Source organism: Mya arenaria, chromosome 12 (assembly GCF_026914265.1).
Source record: "Mya arenaria isolate MELC-2E11 chromosome 12, ASM2691426v1".
NCBI lineage: Eukaryota > Metazoa > Mollusca > Bivalvia > Myida > Myidae > Mya > Mya arenaria.
In genome coordinates this window covers 42,344,750-42,370,869 of record NC_069133.1, presented here as the reverse complement: position 1 = coordinate 42,370,869, position 26,120 = coordinate 42,344,750, and the positions used below count along the sequence as shown (strand labels likewise).

Below are 26,120 nucleotides of genomic sequence, written 5' to 3'. Positions count from 1 at the left end.
CCTTAAGAACGAGCAAGGGGACCAATGGCACTGTATCCAAGGGTTACCTGGCGGTGTGATACATTCGGGGAAACTGTTAATACTAGGAGGATTTTAGTCTGGCCCCGTCCTTAGCCCAACATTATGCGTATATGGGCAATATAAGCCCTATTGACCCCTACCATTCATGTAAGACTCGTTCTCGCAGAAACGAGCAAGGGGACCATAGGGACCTATGTCACTGTGTAGCCGAGACCTGGCCCTAGGTGATGGCACGTGTGAATACCCTAGGATTTTAGGCAGGCTATGCGGAATACGGACATGAACTCGATTCCCTATGCCAATTTGGCCCATATTCAGACACTGTTATGGTGCGGATGCCTTAAGAACGAGCAAGGGGACCAATGACACTGTATCCAAGGGTTATCTGGCGGTGTGATACATTCGGGGAAACTGTTAATACTAGGAGGATTTAGTCTGGCCCCGTCCTTAGCCCAACATTATGCGTATATGGGCAATATAAGCCCTATTGACCCCTACCATTCATGTAAGATTCGTTCTCGCAGAAACGAGCAAGGGGACCATAGGGACCTATGTCACTGTGTGGCCGAATCCTGGCCCTAGGTGATGGCACATGTGAATACCCAAGGATTTTAGACAGGCTATGCCGGATAGGGACGAACTGACCCGAAACATTTACCTAGGGGACATAACGATAAGTTTAGGGATGAACTAGGTCACGAGGCTTACTGTATGATATATTTATATCGCTTGAGCTGTTGTACTGATTAGCCGAAAATAGAGCTCGAAAAACTTTGCTGCTGCAAACGCCATTTTGGGGACGGACTGACCCGATTATTGGACTAAGGGGACCATACAAAAAGTGTAGTTATAAACTAGGTACAGGGCCTATAATATCAACTATAGAGATCTGAGGAGCTTTTTTCTTGAGTAGTCGAAAATAAAACATGAGAATTCGACTAAGGGGACAATAACGAAAAGTGTCATGTTGAGCATGACTCGCTTAATGCGCTCTCATGGCTCATGTTCTAGGCATTGACACGTTCGCTTAAACTTATCATGGCTATTGCCACTATGCTAGAGTGGTCGGCATTTGGAATCACTTCAACCTCAAACAGACCATTGTATTCGGAAAAGTCTGGTTTGAGCACATTTAGCACGTGAACATTGCCTTATGCCTCAATATGCTGTGATGGCTCATGTTCGAGGCATTCACGAGTGTATGTTCAATAACCATGAGTATTGCCAGAGTGGTAGGAGTATGGAATCATTTCAACCTCACATAGGCCATTGATCTGGGAAAACTCTGGTCTGAGCATATTGAACGAACACATGAACATTCCTTTATACATCGCTAAGGTTTTTTGAGCACACAACATGCAAATCCCGTGTCAATGGAAAAAACGTTATTTTGGTAAAAAAAAATGTAAATCATTTGTAAATAAAAAAATTGTTGTATTTTAACAAAAGTTTTGAAAAGTTATATATAACTGCATTCCAGGCATATGCAGTGATCTTATTCTGCTTGTTAATGGAGAACACTGCGTTGGAGATTGATTAACACCGGCTTGCAGACATCAGGTAGCTTAGCTTCAGATTTGAAATTGAGGGTGTTTCTAGCACAGTTTCGAATTAAATTTGGCCCTATATAAGAAACAGTCGGAACATAGTACCTGTTCAACAAAAACAATAGCTTTATATTTTTTAGAGACAGATATTGCCGAAATTTACCTTCAATGCCTTATAGATAGAAATTTGGGATCCCCGATTCGCATCTTACGATCAACAATCGAATGATGACCAAACGATTGACTGCTACCGAACATCCGTATTAACGGAGGGTACACAGGGGTAACATTTTGGATGGTATAACAGGTACAGGAGAGTAAACAGTGATTATTTACATGGGAAAAGAGGGGTTTTCGTTAAGCAGTGTTGTTGAGTATCCAATATGTTTACTATGAAACTTCAGTGATAGTTTGCTATTTGCCCTATTTTTTTTGGGTCAGTAGGTCAAAGTTCAAGCTCACAGTCAACAGTGTTATGAACTATTTGCCCGCACAACAACTTAAGAACGGCTGAGGTAGGACCTTGACACTTGAATAGTAGGTTGCCATGACCCATATAGGTATCAGTAGGTCCCTTGTCTACATCACAACCAATGCTATTTTGACAACTTTGCTGCTAAAATAACAATTTTAATTCCTTGAACTAGGACCTTGAACTTCACAGGTATGTTATACTGGATCAGTAGATGAAACATATTTTTTCACTGTCAAATTATTATAGGTCAAGGCCACAGTCAATGCTGTTTTGACAACTTTAATTGTACAATCATTAGATAACCACTTGAACTAGGACCTTGAAACTTCACAGGTATTTTGTCTGGATCAGTAGATCACAGCCAATAATGCTTTGAAAACTCTGCTTGTATAATATATTTACACTTCATATGTTTGATGAAATGGATCAGTAGATGGCATCTATCATTTCCAATGTCAGAGGGTTAAAGGTCAAAGTCAAAGCCACTGTTGCTTTTCACAATTTTATTCAAACAGTTACTTTAGAACAGTTTGATGCAGAAGGTCGCAGTGACCCTTATGTTCATGAATTCTCATGTAATCAATCACATGTTTCTGTCATAACACTAACTTGTTTTTCTCGAAGACATCCTATCGCATTTGCGGATCTAGCCTCCCCCCACCATTTCGAGTTTGAAATGGCTAATCATTTCTTAGGGGAGTACCCCCAAACCCTCTTGCCAACTTTTTAAACCATATAAATTTGGTTCTGAGGGAGGGGTGCAAGTCGAAAGGATACTCACCTACTTTGCCTCCTCTCACGTCAAATCCTGGACTCACCCCCGCATCGTGTGAGTGGTATGCAGCCGTTTAGTGGACACACAAAATGTCGATACTAGGTGTTACGTGATCATTCTGGTGCCCAGTTGACTTTTGCATGTAATTGCGCTTCAAGCCAACGTCTTATGGTCCCTGTCAAAAGTTTTATTTCATTTGTGTACTCATGTAGCCCTGTGGACGGAGCGACAGGAGACATCTCCGTGCGCAGCGGCGCTCGACCGGAAGTTGTTCTCTCAGCAACCAGTGCTCGGTGGTCCTCGAGTCTCCCGGCACCCTTGCCAATTTAACCGGAAATAAGTGCACGTACGTTAATCTTTCGGATTTGTTATGTTTTTTTCAGTATATGTATATCACAAGTTGTATCTCGAATTAATTTTCAAACGAAGTTAGAATGGGTATATTGGAGTCATTATAAGATTGGTTGATGAGTCGGTCTTCGGGTTGGTTGGTTGGTTGATGGGTCGGGCAGTTGGTCAGTCGGTCGTGGAGCAAACTACTTCCACATTGCTTTGGTGCGAGGTACATATGACTATGAATTCAATTAGAACTTAGCCATTTTTTTCCTGATCGATTGTCATCGTTTCAAAGACTTACCGTGCGTGTATGTATTATGTTTGTGTACGGCTATGATACACTTTGTGATGCATGTTCAAGAGGGATTCTAATACTTGTTAATTCGTCTGTTGTTGTTTTTTTAGAGAAAACTATTGAGCTATTGTAAAAGCCTTGGTGTCCTTGTTGGTGTCGAGCAGAACCTTTAATTTTGGGTATACCTTAAAAACGATCAAGATATTCAAGAGATTATAACTTTGGACTCCAATACACTTGTTCACAGTGCCCGTTTGTTTACCCAAATGGGACGCTATTGTTTATTTTTGCGATTGTAAATTGAAACTTTAAATACCTTTATCCCGTGTCAAGCCTCTTATGGGGGTAGTAACCATTCTTTTATAGCTCTAGTTACCATATTTACCATCCTGTAAACAGCAAGTGATTTTTTTTATCAGGTATATACAAATGGATATAGGGGTTGATAATAATATTGAGTCTTTTTGTGATAATGTTGGTATGAAAGTGAACCTTGAAAAATCTAAAATTATGGTTTTTAGAAATGGTGGGCCTTTAAGGCAGTATGAACATTGGACATACAAAGGTGATAGAATAAAAGTGGTCTCCTTTTACAAATACCTTGGGGCATATTTACACCGAAGATATCGTGGTCGATGACAAAGGTCACGATGGCGAAGCAGGCAACAAAGCTTTAATGAGCATCTTTTCATGTCAGAAGCACTTCGGATTTTTTATGCCAAAACAGGCATTTAAGCTCTTTAATAGCATGATATTGCCAATCTTGTGTTATTCTGCAGAAATTTGGGGATTCCAATACGCAGAGAACATCGAACGTGTTCATTTTAAGTTTTGTAAAGATGTATGTGGACTTAATAAAAATGTGTCAAACTTCTTTGCACTGAGCGAAAGTGGACGATTACCCATTTCAATTACTTATAACCTTAGATGCATATCGTATTGGAAAAACTTGTTCAAATGCTTCCAAACAGATATCCAAGACAGATGTACCTTCTGTTACGAAGTCAAGACTCGAACGGCAGAACAAATTTGGCCCCCACGTAAAAAGACTGTTGTTTGAAAATGGTTTTGGATATGCATGGCTGGCAAATGACATTGGGAATACAAAGTTGTTCTTGCAAACATTCAAAACCCGGATTAAAGACTGTGCGTTACAAAAACTTCAAGCACAAATAACAATTCGCCAAAGGTTTTTACTACCGTGAATTAAAAACGCTTTTAAATGGCGAACGTTATTTGTTTGTTGATATGCCAAGTATGTATAAACGATGTTTCTCTAATTTTCGCTGTTCTGGGCATCAACTTATGATTGAAATATGGCCGTGAATATAGATATTGTCAATTTTGTTTAAACATGCGACATGTTTATTCAGTAGAAGATAAGTTCCACATGTTTTTGATATGTCCTTTGTATGATACAATAAGAAAATATGTTTCCTCCTTCCTTATTGGCTAAATCATTCAGAAACTGTACATTTATTCACCAGAATTATGGCTACTGAAATGATAGAGAGATTTTCATTGTAGCAAAATTTGTATATGAATGCAGCAAAGTACGAGAAGAGTTCATGAAGGGGTTGATTTCCTAAAATTGTACTTCCAGTTTGTGTTCTCTAACTGTTGTATATACCATAAGATTTATACAATATCATATGTTTTTGTGTCTTATTTGCCATTGTATTATATTTACCACTTTTCACATATGTTTGATCAATTATTGTTAATGCCATGTAAAATATTAATCTCATGATAATAGTTTAAACGCTTCAATAATTTCATATATTTTACTCTTGAAATTACATTGTAAGTTAATTTTCTTTGTGATGTGATTTGTTATTATCATGGATAACATGTTATTATTATGTATTTTTAACACAAATCTGTCTGTATTTTGGCTGGCGGCCTTTCATTACAAATAACATTTGTATTCGTATTCGTATAGAAGGAAATGAAATTAAGAGACACAGTTTTGTTAACCCATAACATATCAATAAAACTTTTACGGTCATTTGACACCTGCTATAATATGTTTTTTTCAGCATGTTTGAAGTGTTTTACCAGTGCAGCTATAACTATATACCATCAAGTTTGCGGTATACTGAGTGTGAACGTCAACACACGGAATTACGTAAAGTAGCGTACAATAACGTCGCGAACGTGGCGAGCAACGTCAACAACGTCCCCTTACTGTCAGACTTCACAGACTGCGTGGGTAAGGAAGTTTTTCATTCTTTAATTTGTAGAAATAAGAAGATATCTGTATCTGGGGTTTTGCCATGATTTTAGATCGCCTGTTGTTGTTGTTTTGTTTAATTTTCGAGGTTTGTCATATGACGTCATCGTCGGTGATGCAAACAGCAAGACATTGATCGTAACTAAAATCGTAAAATCAACATAGTGTTCTTAGTACTAGTGTATTTTCAACATATGTACAACACAGCCAATAAACCTGACTTTAAGAAGTATCGTTGCTATGCCTCGGTCTTGACTTGCTTTAATATGGGCGAGTGTTTTATTCGTTAGCGGTGCTCTTGCTAAGTTTTAAATATACAAGTTTGTTGATTTTAAGAAATGAATCTGCAAGATGACGCTGAAAATGATGTTTGATTATAAAAAAGTATTTACAAATATATATCTGTAAATGTTTTCAAATTGTTGATTGCCACCAATAACCAAAACAGTGAATAGTTGTGTATGCGCGATTCGTCCACCAAACTGTATTTGGCTTTGTGTATGTTTAGATCGGCCGGTGGTGACTCCTGGTGACGTTTGTAACAGCCCCGATAAGCTGCTGGCTATCGTGGACACGCGCTGCTACCGGAAGTTCCGTCTCCTTACTGATTCCAACGTCTGTCAGTAAGTAGTCTTGCATAGGGGATTCCAACGTTGGCTCATCCTTAGAGGTTTATATGGCATATTACATCCACAATAGTATTTCATCTACTATCAAAGCTTTATATAAGGTTTATTTTCCTATTTGGTCATTTAATATTTTTACCCTAGACGATGCACCATGGCGTGTGTCATTCCCATTCATCAGAGGTTTGATTATGATAAATATGTGTCACGGATAGCACCATCACTCTGGTGAACGAGAATGGGTGTGTGTGAGCATTTGGATTACCTCGGCCATTTCCCATCGAAAACAACCGATGATTTATGCCGGTACATCAGTAGAAGAAGTTCGTAAAATTTTAAATATAATTATTAATAATTATTGTGTGTTAAAGTGAGTTTATACTACTTAGTTTTAAATGATTGCCAGTGCAGTGTAGTAGTTCAATAAATAATTAAGATTCCCAAGAGTAAAATCATTAAGTTTTAACTGTTAAATTGAAATTACTACGCCATCTACTTGCAGCGTACTTAAATATAAAGATTTCTGACATTAAAAACCGTCTATAAACATCCGAGGTTGATATCGATAGAAAATGGCCAAGGTGTTCCGAATGGTCTTTGAGAAGTAGTAAACTAAGTTACTGGAAGCCTGCGCTGTGATGTTTTTACGATCATTTTAAATATATACACATGTACTAGTCTAGTGCTCTAGACGGGATTTGATAAGGGCAGGGTGCTAGGTCAGAAAGGGCACTTTTGATGCGCATTGAATGAGCCTTAATGGGGCACTTGCAAGGGCCAATGTTCATTTCATACAAAGTGTGTATTTGTTGTACTACTTTAAATGCTAATACATGTAGTTTGTTATAATACCTGAGCTGTTATCTTTACCTAAGTGTCAAAATTATGTATATATTTTACTTTTATACTTATTTCTGTAAAATTGACTTGACAATATGTCGAATAAATATCAAATATAGTTAATAATAATCAAAGAGGCTCTGTCAAACAAAAGGGCACAGCAGGGCATAGTAAAAAGGCAGCAGGTTGCCGGAAAAGGGAAGCAGTGTGCTCCCCTGCTATATAGGCCGAGCTGGAGCACTTCTAGTAGAATGCCGAATATTATCGCATTTGTTTCTAACGTTACTGCGTATCTCGACGTCGACGTCAAAACGTACGAAGTTTGAAAAAAACACAAGGTGATGATTACTTCTGAGTGTCAAATTTATAATTATATACATATTTTTTTCTGCAGAATTCTCAGTGAGTTTGTATACGAGTGCAGTCCGTTGGTTCTCGGCCAGCTAGGAATTACATGCGCAGACGACAGTGTTATGCACGCACTGACAACGCTCTCTGACGTCATCAAACAAGCATACTACTTGGATGTTGGAAAGTTGCAAGCAGAGAACGAAGGAAATGTATAGGTAATAAAACTGACTTTGGCGGGGATTTTACCAGCAGTTCGTCCCCGCAGGGCGGGATTTTACCCGGGCTTGGCTGGACCGAAAGTCAAAGTCCCCGCTATTACCCGGACCTTTGGGGGCCGTTGTTACAATTGACTGGTGCATTACTTCGTTTAAAAACAAATTCATATCAGCACCTGTGAACATTAACAAACATTCAAACTATGCGTTGTAGAGTTGAACAAAAACCGATGTAATAATTAATTTTTATAACACCGGTAACATATCGACGCCTCAATGGTCCAGCTGTTAATACCTCGTCTAACAATCCAGAGGGCCCGGAATCGGATCCTGCTTTCGATCTTATTAAATTCTTCCTTATTATTATATTTCTTTCTGAATTTTATGTATTAAATTTCATTTATTTCTAACTTTCATGCTTGCAAGTGTATTTCGAAAAAGAAATGAAACCTGTATATATTTGATTACATTTAAGCTGATAATTGACATTTGGTTGGTTTAGGAGTAATGATGGTTTTTTGACGTTATACACACATGTTTGACCCTTGAACTACGTACGTATTTAAAACATTTAAATAAACTTTTACGGTATATTGACGCCAGCTTTAATTCACTACTTTTGACGTTAACAAACATGTTTGACCCTTGAACTACGTACGTATTTAAAACATTTAAAATAAACTTTTACGGTATATTGACGCCAGCTTTAATTCACTACTTTTGACGTTATACACATGTTTGACCCTTGAACTACGTACGTATTTAAAACATTTAAAACATACTTTTACGGTATATTGACGCCAGCTTTAATTCACTACTTTTGACGTTATACACACATGTTTGACCCTTGAACTACGTACGTATTTAAAACATTTAAAATACTTTTACGGTATATTGACGCCAGCTTTAATTCACTACTTTTGACGTTATACACACATGTTTGACCCTTGAACTACGTACGTATTTAAAACATTTAAAACATACTTTTACGGTATATTGACGCCAGCTTTAATTTGCCCTTTTGACGTTATACACACATGTTTGACCCTTGAATTACGTACGTATTTAAAACATTTAAAACCAACTCTTACAGTATATTGACGCCAGCTTTAATTCATTTTCATAAATCACGATTGCACAGGCAGGAACGTTGTGAACGGATGACATACTGTGACTTGCTAGAAGCATGAAGCATTTACATTTGCTCAAAATAGTGCCCATCTTCTCCATGTATCGACGTGTTCATATTTAATACATTCAACCCCGTTGGCTCGAACTCCCAGGGATCGGCGATAATACTTCGAGCCTCGGAAAAATCGAGCCAAGCGGGAATGCTTACATTTAGTATAAAGAAATCGGTCCTTTACATAAAGTTCGAGCCAACAAGGAATTCGAGCCAAGCGAGTTCGAGCCAACGGTGTTCGACTGTATTGAGATGTACCTCTGTGACACTGTTGGAAGTGTATCAGCATTAGACCATATCAATGTTATTTATCCTTGTCGTATGTCCAATATATAGCATGTTATAAGTAATAGTTACCGCAAACACTGCTCGTGTTATTCAAATGATACACGAGCGCGAAGCGGGAAGGTGAACTCTTAATCACGAGGGTTGTTGATGGAGTTGTAATTATTTTGTTCCATATGTTTATGGACAGCATTTAGTAAGTAGTGTGCGTATAAGTGAATAGCGTTGGGTTTTCCGCACGTTAGTTATTGCACGGTTAAGCTCCGCCTACTTGGTTACCGTTCCGATAAGGGGGATTATGTATAAATATTTAACTATAAAACACCACCCAATTAACTTATTATAGGCATTGGTTATTCGTAATTTACGATTCGTTATAAGCATGGTGTAGCATTTAGCTTAAACGAAACGCATGAGTATTTAAATGTATGAAGTGTACGTCCAGGCGGTTCGTACATAAGCGTTAAAGATGTCCGAATTTTACTCGTGGCAATCGGTCATGGGCTCAAACACTTCATTTTCATATCCTCCCGAAATAGTCACCATTTGTTTCATCCAACACAGGACACGGACTAGATGGTGATTGTTATTCTCTCGTGTTATTGTGAGGATCTTACTCCACCATGCTTAACAAATACTTCTTTATTTGACGTATAAACACATTATACTGACCTGCATTTGTGTATTTACATATTCCATACCGCCCTCTTTAAGTGCCGAGTTCTCTTTAGAAAGCCGCGTAGCAAAAGGAGGGAGTTTAATTCTCACAGTGTGCCTGTATCGGTATATAATAATTAATTGTCTCCGTCTCTCTATATGGAATACTCATTAAGTGCTATAAAGTTAAAAACTTTTTTAAAAACCGTTTGGCCTAAAATAATATGTTTGTTTCCGGTTTCAATCCCCCAAAAAGGATTATTATATAAGTCGGAAAATCTTTTCTTTTTTGAACATTTTTTTATAAGCCATTTTTTTCGGGATGTTTTTCTGTTACCAAAAACTAAAGATATAGATGCTATAGATCATTCAGTATTGGCATCGCTGGTATTATTAAACCCCGAAAATACTTCATTATTAAATTGTAATTGATTAAAATCAACCAAATGAAAAAAAGACTTCTCATTGACAAACTAATAAAAACGTCCAGGGTCGGGGCAAAAATAGGGTAGGTCGGGAAACCGGAAACAAACATATTATTTCTTTACGCCTTAGTTGTATACTGACTGTATATATATAATATTGTTCATAGTATCGTTGCATTTGTAATATATTTATGTCTAGAATGTTTAAATTATGCTTCATACTTAAACGGATTCAAATGTGTGTTTTTGTATACATGTACTCATAATAACCATTCTTGCAAATTGTCTTACCGAATTGTATTTTTGAAAATGTACATATTTAAACCATATGAAACTCATGTAAGCTTGTAGCTAAATACAAGTTGTCTTCTTTTAAAGTTTGCATGCCGTACTGTTTACCGTGTCGACACAACAATATGTTCGTTGTACACTAAGATTTACAGGGGCACACTATAGGTTGGTGCACTTTTTCAGTTTTAATGTATTATATTGTTTATCTCCTTTAACTTTAATGATTAAAATAAAACAAAGTGTGTGATAAGTGTACAAATATCAAAATATTAGCGATATTTTGGCGTTTCATTGTCTAGTGACCACGTAGCTATTAATTGTTATTTTTTTTAAAGACTTATACTTTTAATCTGTACACAACTCGTATGTTGTTGTTTTGATTGTTTAGGTTAAATGAGTTATAGATGCAGTCTCACAAATTGACCGATTCGACTTTTTTGTGTCTCAGAATCAGCTGATTTGGGCAGCAATCCATTCAATTCAGTCATATAAGATAACTTACAATAAACATATCACATTGTTTGGTAAATGCTAAATATTCATTTTTCTTAAACGTTAGCAAAGCTAAAAGCCATAAAACATTAGGTTTCGATGGTAAATATGAAAAACTGCTATCTGATCTTTTGTGAGCAGTCTTATATCACTGGTTTCCTGACCTTTACGCAATATTGGCTCATTCCAAGAATATTATATCAGAACGGTCAGTCTGTGAGAGTGCAAAACGGTAGATCTGTGAAACTGCAGCTTTAAACATATTAAATGCATTAAATTAAAAAAAATTATTGTTTTGCGCCACTGATTGATTAAACAAGAGAAATTCAACAAAGTAACTTTATTGACAAAGCTTAAATAACAGCGAGAAATTATATCAGGTTACGTATCATCAGATAATTGCATAGGTTACATTCAACTAAACATATTACTGGTGTTGCATCAACCTATAATGTGCCCCTTTAAGTGTTGAATGGAATGCTCGTTCAAGTCTACAAACCTACAAACCATGTAACATATATTTCTAATTGAATAAAAAAACTGAGTATGCCAAAATGTACCTGTTCTGAAATGACCCCAGCAACAGTAATTGCAGATAACATAATTCTGGAAATTGTTATAAGCTTTGAGGTAGAACCTCTCTGTATTACATATTAATTTATGTCTCAAAACATTCAGGTAAACTTCATGCAATCATCGAAAAAACTTAACGTTATTTTAGTCAAATTTCGTGTTAAGAGTTTCTTTGTTCTGCTAGTACATTTCTCTTATTGTATTTGTATTTGTATTGTATTGTTATACATTGTATTATGACTCTCGTATTTTATATTATTTTCTATATACAGATTTACAATTATTTACAGTATTTTTATTGTTATAAATAAATTATTGTAAATTAAAAACTATCTATTCCCTCATTAAACATGAGGCTGAAATAAACATGATTAATGATTTATTACGCATAAAAAGATTCGTCAACATGTATGGATTTCAATAAAAAAAAACCTGCTCGAAACTGTTTTTCTTTCTTGCTTTTCGGTTTAATATCGAGTTGAATCAGTGAAATATCAACAGTGATATTTTCATGTTAACAAAGCAGTGAAAATATGAACTTCTTTTAAAAGTATTTGTAGTTACTTCCCTTAATTAAAAAAACTGAATAATTCACTCTCGAAACAGCAAAGTTTTGTCAAAATTTATTTAAAAACTTAGAATACATTCTTATTTATTATAAAATAAACACATCTTACCATTTAAGTGAAATTAGACTGATCTCTGACAGTGAGTGTGATTGACTGCCGTCAGAAGATGGCGTAAACTCTGACATTGTCGACACATTCAACTATCGGAACTCCTCGGCCAATTTCCATCGAGAACATCCTCGGATGAATAAGGCAAATTACACCAATCCGGAAGTGCCTCCTCATTGATACACGCCTTATATCTGTTAATTAACATACTGTATGACAGTGGACCAAAGCATGGTTTTACCGTCTCAAACCATTGGCTACCTTCCTTATCTATAAGTTTTGAAGCTGAATGGTTTGTGATTTCAAAAACAGGCTGAATATGCTGGATCTACTTCATCTATAGTTAAAACCAATGGTGAATTGCTTACGAAAAGACAGATCTTCTTTTAGCAGCCAGACGTATTTTGCGGATAATTATAGTATTTCAAATCATCAAGAAAAAAACGCAGGAAGGAGAAATATTCCGAAGAGCTGAAGGTAACCTGCAGTATCCTCAGGTCATTTATATATTCTGCGTTCTTAGCTTGGCTTGATTCTCCGATATAATCTATTTCTGAACTATTTTCCATGTAGTCTGGTATGGTCATTCCTTTCAAGTAATCCGAGGGTAACATAGCAACACATGTTCCACTCCAATCAAGGAAATCGTCGCGGTACGCTGTGTTTAAAGTGCCCTCGTCCTATGTGGTATGACTACAACAGGACTCTTAACCGTGAGGGAAACCAGAATCCAGTGGAGCCAATTTGTTGAAATGCTTCTAAAAAGATGTGCGTGAAGTTAGCACCGTAGGACCGTATCACCATATCACCGCGGCGATGCGGTGCTAGCACCGTATCACTATCAAAATCAATACATAAGAGCATTAATCTCAAGAAAACATGTAAGACTCGTTCTCGCAGAAACGAGCAAGCGGACCATAGGGACCTATGTCACTGTGTAGCCGAGACCTGGCCCTAGTGATGGCACATGTGAATACCCTAGGATTTTAGGCAGGCTATGCCGGATAGGACATGAACTCGATTCCCAATGCCAATTTGGCCCATATTCAGACACTGTTATGGTGCGGATGCCTTAAAAAACGAGCAAGGGGACCAATGACACTGTATCCAAGGGTTACCTGGAGGTGTGATACATTCGGGGAAACTGTTAATACTACGAGGATTTTAGTCTGGCCCCGTCCTTAGCCCAACATTATGCGTATATGGGCAATATAAGCCCTGTTGACCTCTACCATACATGTATGACTCGTTCTCGCAGAAACGAGCAAGGGGACCATAGGGACCTATGTCACTGTGTGGCCAAATCCTGGCCCTAGGTGATGGCACATGTGAATACCCAAGGATTTTAGAAAGGCTATGCCGGATAGGGACGAACTGACCCGAAACATTTACCTAGGGGCATAACAATAACTGTAGGGATGAACTAGGTCACGAGGCTTACTGTATGATATTTTATATCGCTGGAGCTGTTGTACTGAGTAGCCGAAAATAGAGCTCGAAAATCGAACTTTGCTGCTGCAAAAGCCATTTTGGGGACGGACTGATCCGATTATTGGACTAAGGGGACCATAACAAAAAGTGTAGTTATAAACTAGGTACAGGGCCTATAATATGAACTTTAGAGATCTGGGGAGCTTTTTTCTTGAGTAGTCGAAAATGAAACATGGGACAATAACGAAAAGTGTCATGTTGAGCATGACTCGCTAAATACGCTCTCATGGCTCATGTTCTAGGCATTGACACGTTCGCTTAAAATTATCATGGCTATTGCCACTATGCTAGAGTGGTCGGCATTTGGAATCACTTCAACCTCAAACAGACCATTGTATTCGGAAAAGTCTGGTTTGAGCACATTTAGCACGTGAACATTGCCTTATGCCTCAATATGCTGTGATGGCTCATGTTCGAGGCATTCACGAGTGTATGTTAATAACCATGAGTATTGCCAGAGTGGTAGGAATATGGAATCATTTCAACCTCACATAGGCCATTGATCTGGGAAAACTCTGGTCTGAGCATATTGAACGAACACATGAACATTCCTTTATACATCGCTAGGTTTTTTGAGCACACAACATGCAAATCCCGTGTCAATAGAAAAAAAAACGTTATTTTGGTAAAAAAAAATGTAAATCATTTGTAAATAATTTTGCCAATATTTTGTTGTATTTTAACAAAAGTTTTGAAAAGTTTGGTCAAAACTACCAAAACGAGAGGAAGAAACGCTCTTAGAATAATATATATATATTATATATATATATAACTGCATTCCAGGCATATGCAGTGATCTTATTCTGATTGTTAATGGAGAACACTGCGTTGGAGATTGATTAACACCGGCTTGCAGACATCATGTTTAAAGCTTAGCTTCAGATTTGAAATTGAGGGTGTTTCTAGCACAGTTTCGAATTAAAATTGGCCCTATATAAGAAAACAGTCGGAACATAGTACCTGTTCAACAAAAACAATAGCTTTATATTTTTTAGAGACAGATATTGCCGAAATTTACCTTCAATGCCTTATATTTAGAAATTTGGGATCCCCGATTCGCATCTTACGATCAACAATCGAATGATGACCAAACGATTGACTGCTACCGAACATCCGTATTAACGGAGGGTACACAGGGGTAACATTTTGGATGGTTACAGGTACAGGAGAGTAAACAGTGATTATTTACAGGGGAAAAGAGGGTTTTTCGTTAAGCAGTGTTGTTGAGTATCCAATATATTTACTATGAAACTTCAGTGATAGTTTGCCATTTGCCCTATTTTTGTTTTGGGGTCAGTAGGTCAAAGTTCAAGCTCACAGTCAACAGTGTTATGAACTATTTGCTCGCACAACAACTTAAGAACGGCTGACGTAGGACCTTGACACTTGAATAGTAGGTTGCCATGACCCATATAGGTATCAGTAGGTCCCTTGTCTACATCACAACCATTGCTATTTTGACAACTTTGCTGCTATAATAACATTATAATTCCTTGAACTAGGACGTTGAAACTTCACAGGTATGTTATACTGGATCAGTAGATGAAACATATTTTTTCACTTTCAAATTATTATAGGTCAAGGCCACAGTCAATGCTGTTTTGACAACTTTGATTGTACAATCATTAGATAACCACTTGAACTAGGACCTTGAAACTTCACAGGTATTTTGTCTGGATCAGTAGATCACAGCCAATAATGCTTTGAAAACTCTGCTTGTATAATATATTTACACTTCATATGTTTGATGAAATGGATCAGTAGATGGCATCTATCATTTCCAATGTCAGAGGGTTATAGGTCAAAGTCAAGCCACTGTTGCTTTTCACAATTTTATTCAAACAGTAACTTTAGAACAGTTTGATGCAGAAGGTCGCAGTGACCCTTATGTTCATGAATTCTCATGTTATCAATCACATGTTTCTGTCATAACACTAACTTGTTTTTCTCGAAAACAACCTATCGCATTTGCGGGTCCAGCCTCCCCCCACCATTTCGAGTTTGAAATGGCTAATAATTTCTTAGGGGAGTACCCCCAAACCCTCTTGCCAACCTTTTAAACCATATAAATTTGGTTCTGAGGGAGGGGTGCAAGTCGAAAGGATACTCACCTACTTTGCCTCCTCTCACGTCAAATCCTGGACTCACCCCCGCATCGTGTGAGTGGTATGCAGCCGTTTAGTGGACACACAAAATGTCGATACTAGGTGTTACGTGATCATTCTGGTGCCCAGTTGACTTTTGCATGTAATTGCGCTTCAAGCCAACGTCTTATGGTCCCTGTCAAAAGTTTTATTTCATTTGTGTACTCATGTAGCCCTGTGGACGGAGCGACAGGAGACATCTCCGTGCGCAGCGGCGCTCGACCGGAAGTTGTTCTCCATCAGCAACCAGTGCTCGGTGGTCCTCGAGTCGCCCGGCACCATTGCCAATTTAACCGGAAATAAGTGCACGTACGTTAATCTTTCGGATTTGTTATGTTTTTATTCAGTATATGTATATCACAAGTTGTATCTCGAATTAATTTTCAAACGAAGTTAGAATGGGGTATATTGGAGTCATTATAAGATTGGATGACAAAGGACACCATGGCGAAGCAGGCAACAAAAGCTTTAATGAGCATCTTTTCATGTCAGAAGCACTTCGGATTTTTTATGCCAAAACAGGCATTTAAGCTCTTTAATAGCATGATATTGCCAATCTTGTGTTATATTCAGAAATTTGGGGATTCCAATACGCAGAGAACATCGAACGTGTTCATTTTAAGTTTTGTAAAGATGTATGTGGACTTAATAAAAATGTGTCAAACTTCTTTGCACTGAGCGAAAGTGGACGATCACCCATTTCAATTACTTATAACCTTAGATGCATATCGTATTGGGAAAATTGTTCAAATGCTTCCAAACAGATATCCAAGACAGATGTACCTTCTGTTACGAAGTCAAGACTTGAACGGCAGAACAAATTTGGCCTCCCACGTAAAAAGACTGTTGTTTGAAAATGGTTTTGGATATGCATGGCTAGCAAATGACATTGGGAATACAAAGTTGTTCTTGCAAACATTCAAAACCCGGATTAAAGACTGTGCGTTACAAAAACTTCAAGCACAAATAAACAATTCGCCAAGGGTATTTTACTACCGTGAATTAAAAACGCTTTTAAATGGCGAACGTTATTTGTTTGTTGATATGCCAAGTATGTATAAACGATGTTGCCATTGTATTATATTTACCACTTTTCACATACGTTTGATCAATTATTGTTAATGCCATGTAAAATATTAATCTCATGATAATAGTTAAACGCTTCAATAATTTCATATATTTTACTCTTGAAATTACATTGTAAGTGTAATTTTCTTTGTGATGTGATTTGTTATTATCATGGATAAACATGTTATTTTTATGTATTTTTAACACAAATCTGTCTGTATTTTTGGCTGGCGGCCTTTCATTACAAATAAACATTTGTATTCGTATTCGTATAGAAGGAAATGAAATTAAGAGACACAGTTTTGTTAACCCATAACATATCAATAAAACTTTTACGGTCATTTGACACCTGCTATAATATGTTTTTTCAGCATGTTTGAAGTGTTTTACCAGTGCAGCTATAACTATATACCATCAAGTTTGCGGTATATTGAGTGTGAACGTCAACACACGGAATTACGTAAAGTAGCGTACAATAACGTCGCGAACGTGGCGAGCAACGTCAACAACGTTCCCTTACTGTCAGACTTCACAGACTGCGTGGGTAAGGATGTTTTTTCATTCTTTAATTTGTAGAAATAAGAAGATATCTGTATCTGGGGGTTTTGCCATGATTTTAGCTCGCCTGTTGTTGTTGTTTTGTTTAATTTTCGAGGTTTGTCATATGACGTCACGTCGGTGATGCAAACAGCAAGACATTGATCGTAACTTAAATCGTAAAATCGGCATAGTGTTCTTAGTACTAGTGTATTTTCAACATATGTACAACACAGCCAATAAACCTGACTTTAAGAAGTGTCGTTGCTATGCCTCGGTCTTGACCAGCTTGAATAATGGGCGAGTGTTTTTATTCGTTAGCGGTGCTCTTGCTAAGTTTTAAATATACAAGTTTGTTGATTTTAAGAAATGAATCTGCAAGATGACGCTGAAAATGATGTTTGATTATAAAAAAAGTAATTTACATATATATATATCTGTAAATGTTTTAATCAAATTGTTGATTGCCACCAATAACCAAAACAGTGACTAGTTTGTGTATGCGCGATTCGGTCCACCAAAACTGTATTTGGCTTTGTGTATGTTTAGATCGGCCGGTGGTGACTCCTGGTGACGTTTGTAACAGCCCCGATAAGCTGCTGGCTATCGTGGACACGCGCTGCTACCGGAAGTTCCGTCTCCTTACTGATTCCAACGTCTGTCAGTAAGTAGTCTCGCATATGGGATTCAAACGTAGGCTCATCCTTAGAGGTGTATATGGGACATCGTACATCCACAATAGTATTTCATCTACTACCAAAGCTATATATATATATATATATATAAGGTTTATTTTCATATTTGGTCATTTAATATTTTTACCCTATACGATGCACCATGGCGTGTGTCATTCTCATTCATCAGAGGTTTGATAATGAAAAATATGTGTCACGGATAGCACCATCACTCTGGTGAACGAGAATGGGTGTATGTGAAGATTTGGATTACCTCGGCCATTTCCCATCGAAAACAACCGATGATTTATGCCGGTACATCAGTAGAAGAAGTTCGTAAAATTTTAAATACAATTATTAATAATTATTGTGTGTTAGAGTGAGTTTAGTACTACTTAGTTTTAATTGATTGCCAGTGCAGTGTAGTAGTTCAATAAATAATTAAGATTCCCAAGAGTAAAATCATTAAGTTTAACTGCTAAATTGAAATTACTACGCGATCTACTTGCAGCGTACTTAAATATAAAGATTTCTGACATTAAAACCGTCTATAAACATACGAGGTTGATATCGATAGAAAATGGCCGAGGTGTTCCGAATGGTCTTTGAGAAGTAGTAAAACTAAGTTACTGGAAACCTGCGCTGTGATGTTTTTACGATCATTTAAAATATGTACACATGTACTAGTCTAGTGCTCTAGACGGGATTTGATAAGGGCAGGGTGCTAGGTCAGAAAGGGCACTTTTGATGCGCATTGAATGAGCCTTAATGGGGCACTTGCAAGGGCCAATGTTCATTTCATACGTAGTGTGTATGTGTTGTAATTACTTTAAATGCTAATACATGTAGTTTGTTATGAATACCTTAGCTATTATCTTTACCTAAATGTCAAAATTATGTATATATTTTATTTTTATACTTATTTCTGTAAAATTGACTTGACAATATGTCGAATAAATATCAAATATAGTTAATAATAATCAAAGAAGGCTCTGTCAAACGAAAGGGCACAGCAGGGCATAGTAAAAAGGCAGCAGGATGCCGGAAAAGGGAAGCAATGTGCTCCCTCTGCTATATAGGCCGAGCTGGAGCACTTCTAGTAGAATGCCGAATATTATCGCATTTGTTTCTAACGTTACTGCGTATCTCGACGTCGACGTCAAAACGTACGAAGTTTGAAAAAAACAAGGTGATGATTACTTCTGAGTGTCAAATTTATAATTATATACATATTTTTTTCTGCAGAATTCTCAGTGAGTTTGTATACGAGTGCAGTCCGTTGGTTCTCGGCCAGCTAGGAATTACATGCGCAGACGACAGTGTTATGCACGCACTGACAACGCTCTCTGACGTCATCAAACAAGCATACTACTTGGATGTTGGAAAGTTGCAAGCAGAGAACGAAGGGAAATGTATAGGTAATAAAACTGACTTTGGCGGGGATTTTACCAGCAGTTCGTCCCCGCAGGGCGGGGATTTTACCCGGGCTTGGCTGGACCGAAAGTCAAAGTACCCGCTATTCCCCGGACCTTTGGGGGCCGTTGTTACAATTGACTGGTACATTTCTTCGTTTAAAAACAAATTCATATCAGCACCTGTGAACATTAACAAACATTCAAACTATGCGTTGTAGAGTTGAACAAAAACCGATGTAATAATTAATTTTTATAACACCGGTAACATATCGACACCTCAATGGTCCAGCTGTTAATACCTCGTCTAACAATCCAGAGGGCCCGGAATCGGATCCTGCTTTCGATCTTATTAAATTCTTCCTTATTATTATATTTCTTTCTGAATTTGTATGTATTAAATTTCATTTATTTCTAACTTTCATGCTTGCAAGTGTATTTCGAAAAAGAAATGAAACCTGTTATATATTTGATTACATTTAAGCTGATAACTGACATTTGGTTGGTTTAGGAGTAATGATGGTTTTTTGACGCTATACAAACATGTTTGACCCTTGAACTACGTACGTATTTAAAACATTTAAAATAAACTTTTACGGTATATTGACGCCAGCTTTAATTCACTACTTATGACGTTGTACAAAAATGTTTGACCCTTGAACTACGTACGTATTTAAAACATTTAAAACATACTTTTACGGTATATTGACGCCAGCTTTAATTTGCCCCTTTTGACGTTATACACACATGTTTGACCCTTGAATTACGTACGTATTTAAAACATTTAAAACCAACTCTTACAGTATATTGACGCCAGCTTTAATTCATTTTCAGATAAATCACGATTGCAGCAGGCAGGAACGTTGTGAACGGATGACATACTGTGACTTGCTAGAAGCATAAAGCATTTACATTTGCTCAAAAATAGTGCCCATCTACTCCATGTATCGACGTGTTCATATTATAACTACATTCGAACCCCGTTGGCTCGAACTCCCAGGGATCGGCGATAATACTTCGATCCTCGGAAAAATCGAGCCAAGCGGAAATGCTTAAATTAAGTATAAAGAAATCGGTCCTTTACATAAAGTTCGAGCCAACAAGGAATTCTAGCCAAGCGAGTTCGAGCCAACGGTGTTCGACTGTATTGAGATGTACCTCTGTGACACTGTTGGAAGTGTATCAGCATTAGACCATATCAATGTTATTTATCATTGTCGTTATGTCCAATATATAGCATGTTATAAGTAATAGTTACCGCAAACACTGCTCGTGTTATTCAAATGATACACGAGCGCGAAGCGGGAAGGTGAACTCTTAATCACGAGGGTTGTTGATGGAGTTGTAATTATTTTGTTTCATATGTTTATGGACAGCATTTAGTAAGTAGTGTGCGTATAAGTGAATAGCGTTGGGGGTTTTCCGCACGTTAGTTATTGCACGGTTAAGCTCCGCCTACTTGGTTACCGTTCCGATAAGGGGGATTATGTATAAATATTTAACTATAAAACACCACCAAATTAACTTATTATAGGCATTGGTTATTCGTAATTTACGATTCGTTATAAGCATGGTGTAGCATTTAGCTTAAACGAAACGCATGAGTATTTAAATGTATGAAGTGTACGTCCAGGCGGTTCGTACATAAGCGTTAAAGATGTCCGAATTTTACTCGTGGCAATCGGTCATGGGCTCAAACACTTCATTTTCATATCCTCCCGAAATAGTCACCATTTGTTTCATCCAACACAGGACACGGACTAGATGGTGATTGTTATTCTCTCGTGTTATTGTGAGGATCTTACTCCACAATGCTTAACAAATACTTCTTTATTTGACGTATAAACACATTATACTGACCTGCATTTGTGTATTTACATATTCCATACCGCCCTCTTTAAGTGCCGAGTTCTCTTTAGAAAGCCGCGTAGCAAAAGGAGGGAGTTTAATTCTCACAGTGTGCCTGTATCGGTATATAATAATTAATTGTCTCCGTCTCTCTATATGGAATACTCATTAAGTGCTATAAAGTTAAAAACTTTTTTAAAAACCGTTTGGCCTAAAATAATATGTTTGTTTCCGGTTTCAATCCCCCAAAAAGGATTATTATATAATTCGGAAAATCTTTTCTTTTTTGAACATTTTTTTATAAGCCATTTTTTTTCGGGATGTTTTTCTGTTACCAAAAACTAAAGATATAGATGCTATAGATCATTCAGTATTGGCATCGCTGGTATTATTAAACCCCGAAAATACTTCATTATAAAATTGTAATTGATTAAAATCAACCAAATGAAAAAAAAGACTTCTCATTGACAAACTAATAAAAACGTCCAGGGTCGGGGCAAAAATAGGGTAGGTCGGGAAACCGGAAACAAACATATTATTTCTTTACGCCTTAGTTGTATACTGACTGTATACTATATAATAATATTGTTCATAGTATCGTTGCATTTGTAATATATTTATGTCTAGAATGTTTAAATTATGCTTCATACTTAAACGGATTCAAATGTGTGTTTTTTGTATACATGTACTCATAATAACCATTCTTGCAAATTGTCTTACCGAATTGTATTTTTGAAAATGTACATATTTAAACCATATGAAACTCATGTAAGCTTGTAGCTAAATACAAGTTGTCTTCTTTTAAAGTTTGCATGCCGTACTGTTTACCGTGTCGACACAACAATATGTTCGTTGTACACTAAGATTTACAGGGGCACACTATAGGTTGGTGCACTTTTTCAGTTTTAATGTATTATATTGTTAATCTCATTTAACTTTAAAGATTAAAATAAAACAAAGTGTGTGATAAGTGTACAAATATCAAAATATTAGCGATATTTTGGCGTTTCATTGTCTAGTGACCACGTAGCTATTAATTGTTTTTTTTTTAAAGACTTGTACTTTTAATCTGTACACAACTCGTATGTTGTTGTTTTGATTGTTTAGGTTAAATGAGTTATAGATGCAGTCTCACAAATTGACCGATTCGACTTTTTTGTGTCTCAGAATCAGCTGATTTGGGCAGCAATCCATTCAATTCAGTCATATAAGATAACTTACAATAAAACATATCTCGTTGTTTGGTAAATGCTAAATATTTCATTTTTCTTAAACGTTAGCAAAGCTAAAAGCCATAAAACATTAGGTTTCGATGGTAAATATGAAAAACTGCTATCTGATCTTTTGTGAGCAGTCTTATATCACTGGTTTCCTGACCTTTACGCAATTATTGGCTCATTCCAAGAATATTATATCAGAACGGTCAGTCTGTGAGAGTGCAAAACGGTAGATCTGTGAAACTGCAGCTTTAAACATATTAAATGCATAAAAATTAAAAAAAAGTATTGTTTTGCGCCACTGATTGATTAAACAAGAGAAATTCAACAAAGTAACTTTATTGACAAAGCTTAAATAACAGCGAGAAATTATATCAGGTTACGTATCATCAGATAATTGCATAGGTTACATTCAACTAAACATATTACTGGCGTTGCATCAACCTATAATGTGCCCCTTTAAGTGTTGAATGGAATGCTCGTTCAAGTCTACAAACCTACAAACCATGTAACATATATTTCTAATTGAATAAAAAAAACTGAGTATGCCAAAATGTACCTGTTCTGAAATGACCCCAGCAACAGTAATTGCTGATAACATAATTCTGGAAATTGTTATAAGCTTTGAGGTAGAACCTCTCTGTATTACATATTAATTTATGTCTCAAAACATTCAGGTAAACTTCATGCAATCATCGAAAAACTTAACGTTATTTTAGTCAAATTTCGTGTTAACAGTTTCTTTGTTCTGCTAGTACATTTCTCTTATTGTATTGTTATACATTGTATTATGACTCTCGTATTTTATATTATTTTCTATATACAGATTTACAATTATTTACAGTATTTTTATTGTTATAAATAAATTATTGTAAATCAAATACTATCTATTCCCTCATTAAACATGAGGCTGAAATAAACATGATTAATGATTTATTACGCATAAAAAGATTCGTCAACATGTATGGATTTCAATAAAAAAAAACCTGCTCGAAACTGTTTTTCTTTCTTGCTTTTCGGTTTAATATCGAGTTGAATCAGTGAAATATCAACAGTGATATTTTCATGTTAACAAAGCAGTGAAAATATGAACTTCTTTTAAAAGTATTTGTAGTTACTTCCCTTAATTAAAAAACTGAATAATTCACTCTCGAAACAGCAAAGTTTGTCAAAATTTATTTAAAAAACTTAGGAATACATTCTTATTTATTATAAGATAAACACATCTTACCATTTAAGTGAAATTAGACTGATTTCTGACAGTGAGTGTGATTGACTGCCGTCAGAAGATGGCGTAAACTCTGACATTGTCGACACATTCAACTATCGGAACTCCTCGGCCAATTTCCATCTGTTAATTAACATACTGTATGACAGTGGACCAAAGCATGGTTTTACCGTCTCAAACCATTGGCTACCTTCCTTATCTATAGGTTTTGAAGCTGAATGGTTTGTGATTTCAAAAACAGGCTGAATATGCTGGATCTACTTCATCTACTGTTTATAGTTAAAACCAATGGTGAATTGCTTACGAAAAGACAGATCTTCTTTTAGCAGCCAGACGTATTTTGCGGATAATTATAGTATTTCAAATCATCAAGAAAAAAAACGCTGGAAGGAGAAATATTCCGAAGAGCTGAAGGTAACCTGCAGTATCCTCAAGGTAATTTATATAATATGCGTTCTGAGCTTGGCTTGATCCTCCGATATTATCTATTTCTGAACTATTTTCCATGTAGTCTGGTATGGTCATTCCTTTCAAGTAATGCGAGTGTAACATAGCAACACATGTTCCACTCCAAATCAAGGAAATCGTCGCGGTACGCTGTGATTAAAGTGCCCTCGCCCTATGTGGTATGACGAACAACAGGACTCTTAACCGTGAGGGAAACCAGAATCCAGTGGAGCCAATTTGTTTGAAATGCTTTTAAAAAGATGTGCGTGAAGTTAGTATCGTAGCACCGTATCACCATATCACCGAGGCGATGCGGTGCTAGCACCGTATCACCATCAAAATCAATACAATAAGAGCATTAATCTCAAGAAAACATGTAAGACTCGTTCTCGCAGAAACGAGCAAGGGGACCATAGGGACCTATGTCACTGTGTAGCCGAGACCTGGCCCTAGCTGATGGCACATGTGAATACCCTAGGATTTTAGGCAGGCTATGCGGGATACGGACATGAACTCGATTCCCTATGCCAATTTGGCCCATATTCAGACACTGTTATGGTGCGGATGCCTTAAGAACGAGCAAGGGGACCAATGGCACTGTATCCAAGGGTTACCTGGCGGTGTGATACATTCGGGGAAACTGTTAATACTAGGAGGATTTTAGTCTGGCCCCGTCCTTAGCCCAACATTATGCGTATATGGGCAATATAAGCCCTATTGACCCCTACCATTCATGTAAGACTCGTTCTCGCAGAAACGAGCAAGGGGACCATAGGGACCTATGTCACTGTGTAGCCGAGACCTGGCCCTAGGTGATGGCACGTGTGAATACCCTAGGATTTTAGGCAGGCTATGCGGGATACGGACATGAACTCGATTCCCAATGCCAATTTGGCCCATATTCAGACACTGTTATGGTGCGGATGCCTTAAGAACGAGCAAGGGGACCAATGACACTGTATCCAAGGGTTATCTGGCGGTGTGATACATTCGGGGAAACTGTTAATACTAGGAGGATTTAGTCTGGCCCCGTCCTTAGCCCAACATTATGCGTATATGGGCAATATAAGCCCTATTGACCCCTACCATTCATGTAAGATTCGTTCTCGCAGAAACGAGCAAGGGGACTATAGGGACCTATGTCACTGTGTGGCCGAATCCTGGCCCTAGGTGATGGCACATGTGAATACCCAAGGATTTTAGACAGGCTATGCCGGATAGGGACGAACTGACCCGAAACATTTACCTAGGGGACATAACGATAAGTTTAGGGATGAACTAGGTCACGAGGCTTACTGTATGATATATTTATATCGCTTGAGCTGTTGTACTGAGTAGCCGAAAATAGAGCTCGAAAAACTTTGCTGCTGCAAACGCCATTTTGGGGACGGACTGACCCGATTATTGGACTAAGGGGACCATATCAAAAAGTGTAGTTATAAACTAGGTACAGGGCCTATAATATCAACTATAGAGATCTGAGGAGCTTTTTTCTTGAGTAGTCGAAAATAAAACATGAGAATTCGACTAAGGGGACAATAACGAAAAGTGTCATGTTGAGCATGACTCGCTTAATGCGCTCTCATGGCTCATGTTCTAGGCATTGACACGTTCGCTTAAACTTATCATGGCTATTGCCACTATGCTAGAGTGGTCGGCATTTGGAATCACTTCAACCTCAAACAGACCATTGTATTCGGAAAAGTCTGGTTTGAGCACATTTAGCACGTGAACATTGCCTTATGCCTCAATATGCT

At 37.2% G+C, this 26,120-nt stretch overlaps 1 protein-coding gene across 1 annotated transcript; it reads left to right on the top strand.

Moving 5' to 3' along the window:
- Positions 1-3,109: 3,109 nt before the first annotated feature.
- LOC128210708 (uncharacterized) lies at positions 3,110-20,581 on the top strand. The gene is made up of 10 exons (XM_052915061.1): positions 3,110-3,164; positions 5,489-5,661; positions 6,191-6,305; positions 7,543-7,708; positions 12,871-12,874; positions 16,106-16,241; positions 17,372-17,544; positions 18,087-18,201; positions 19,457-19,629; positions 20,458-20,581. Exons 2-10 carry the CDS (start codon positions 5,490-5,492, stop codon positions 20,490-20,492), a joined length of 1,089 nt encoding a protein of 362 aa, XP_052771021.1. The 5' UTR covers positions 3,110-3,164; position 5,489; the 3' UTR covers positions 20,493-20,581.
- The last annotated feature ends 5,539 nt before the right edge of the window (positions 20,582-26,120 follow it).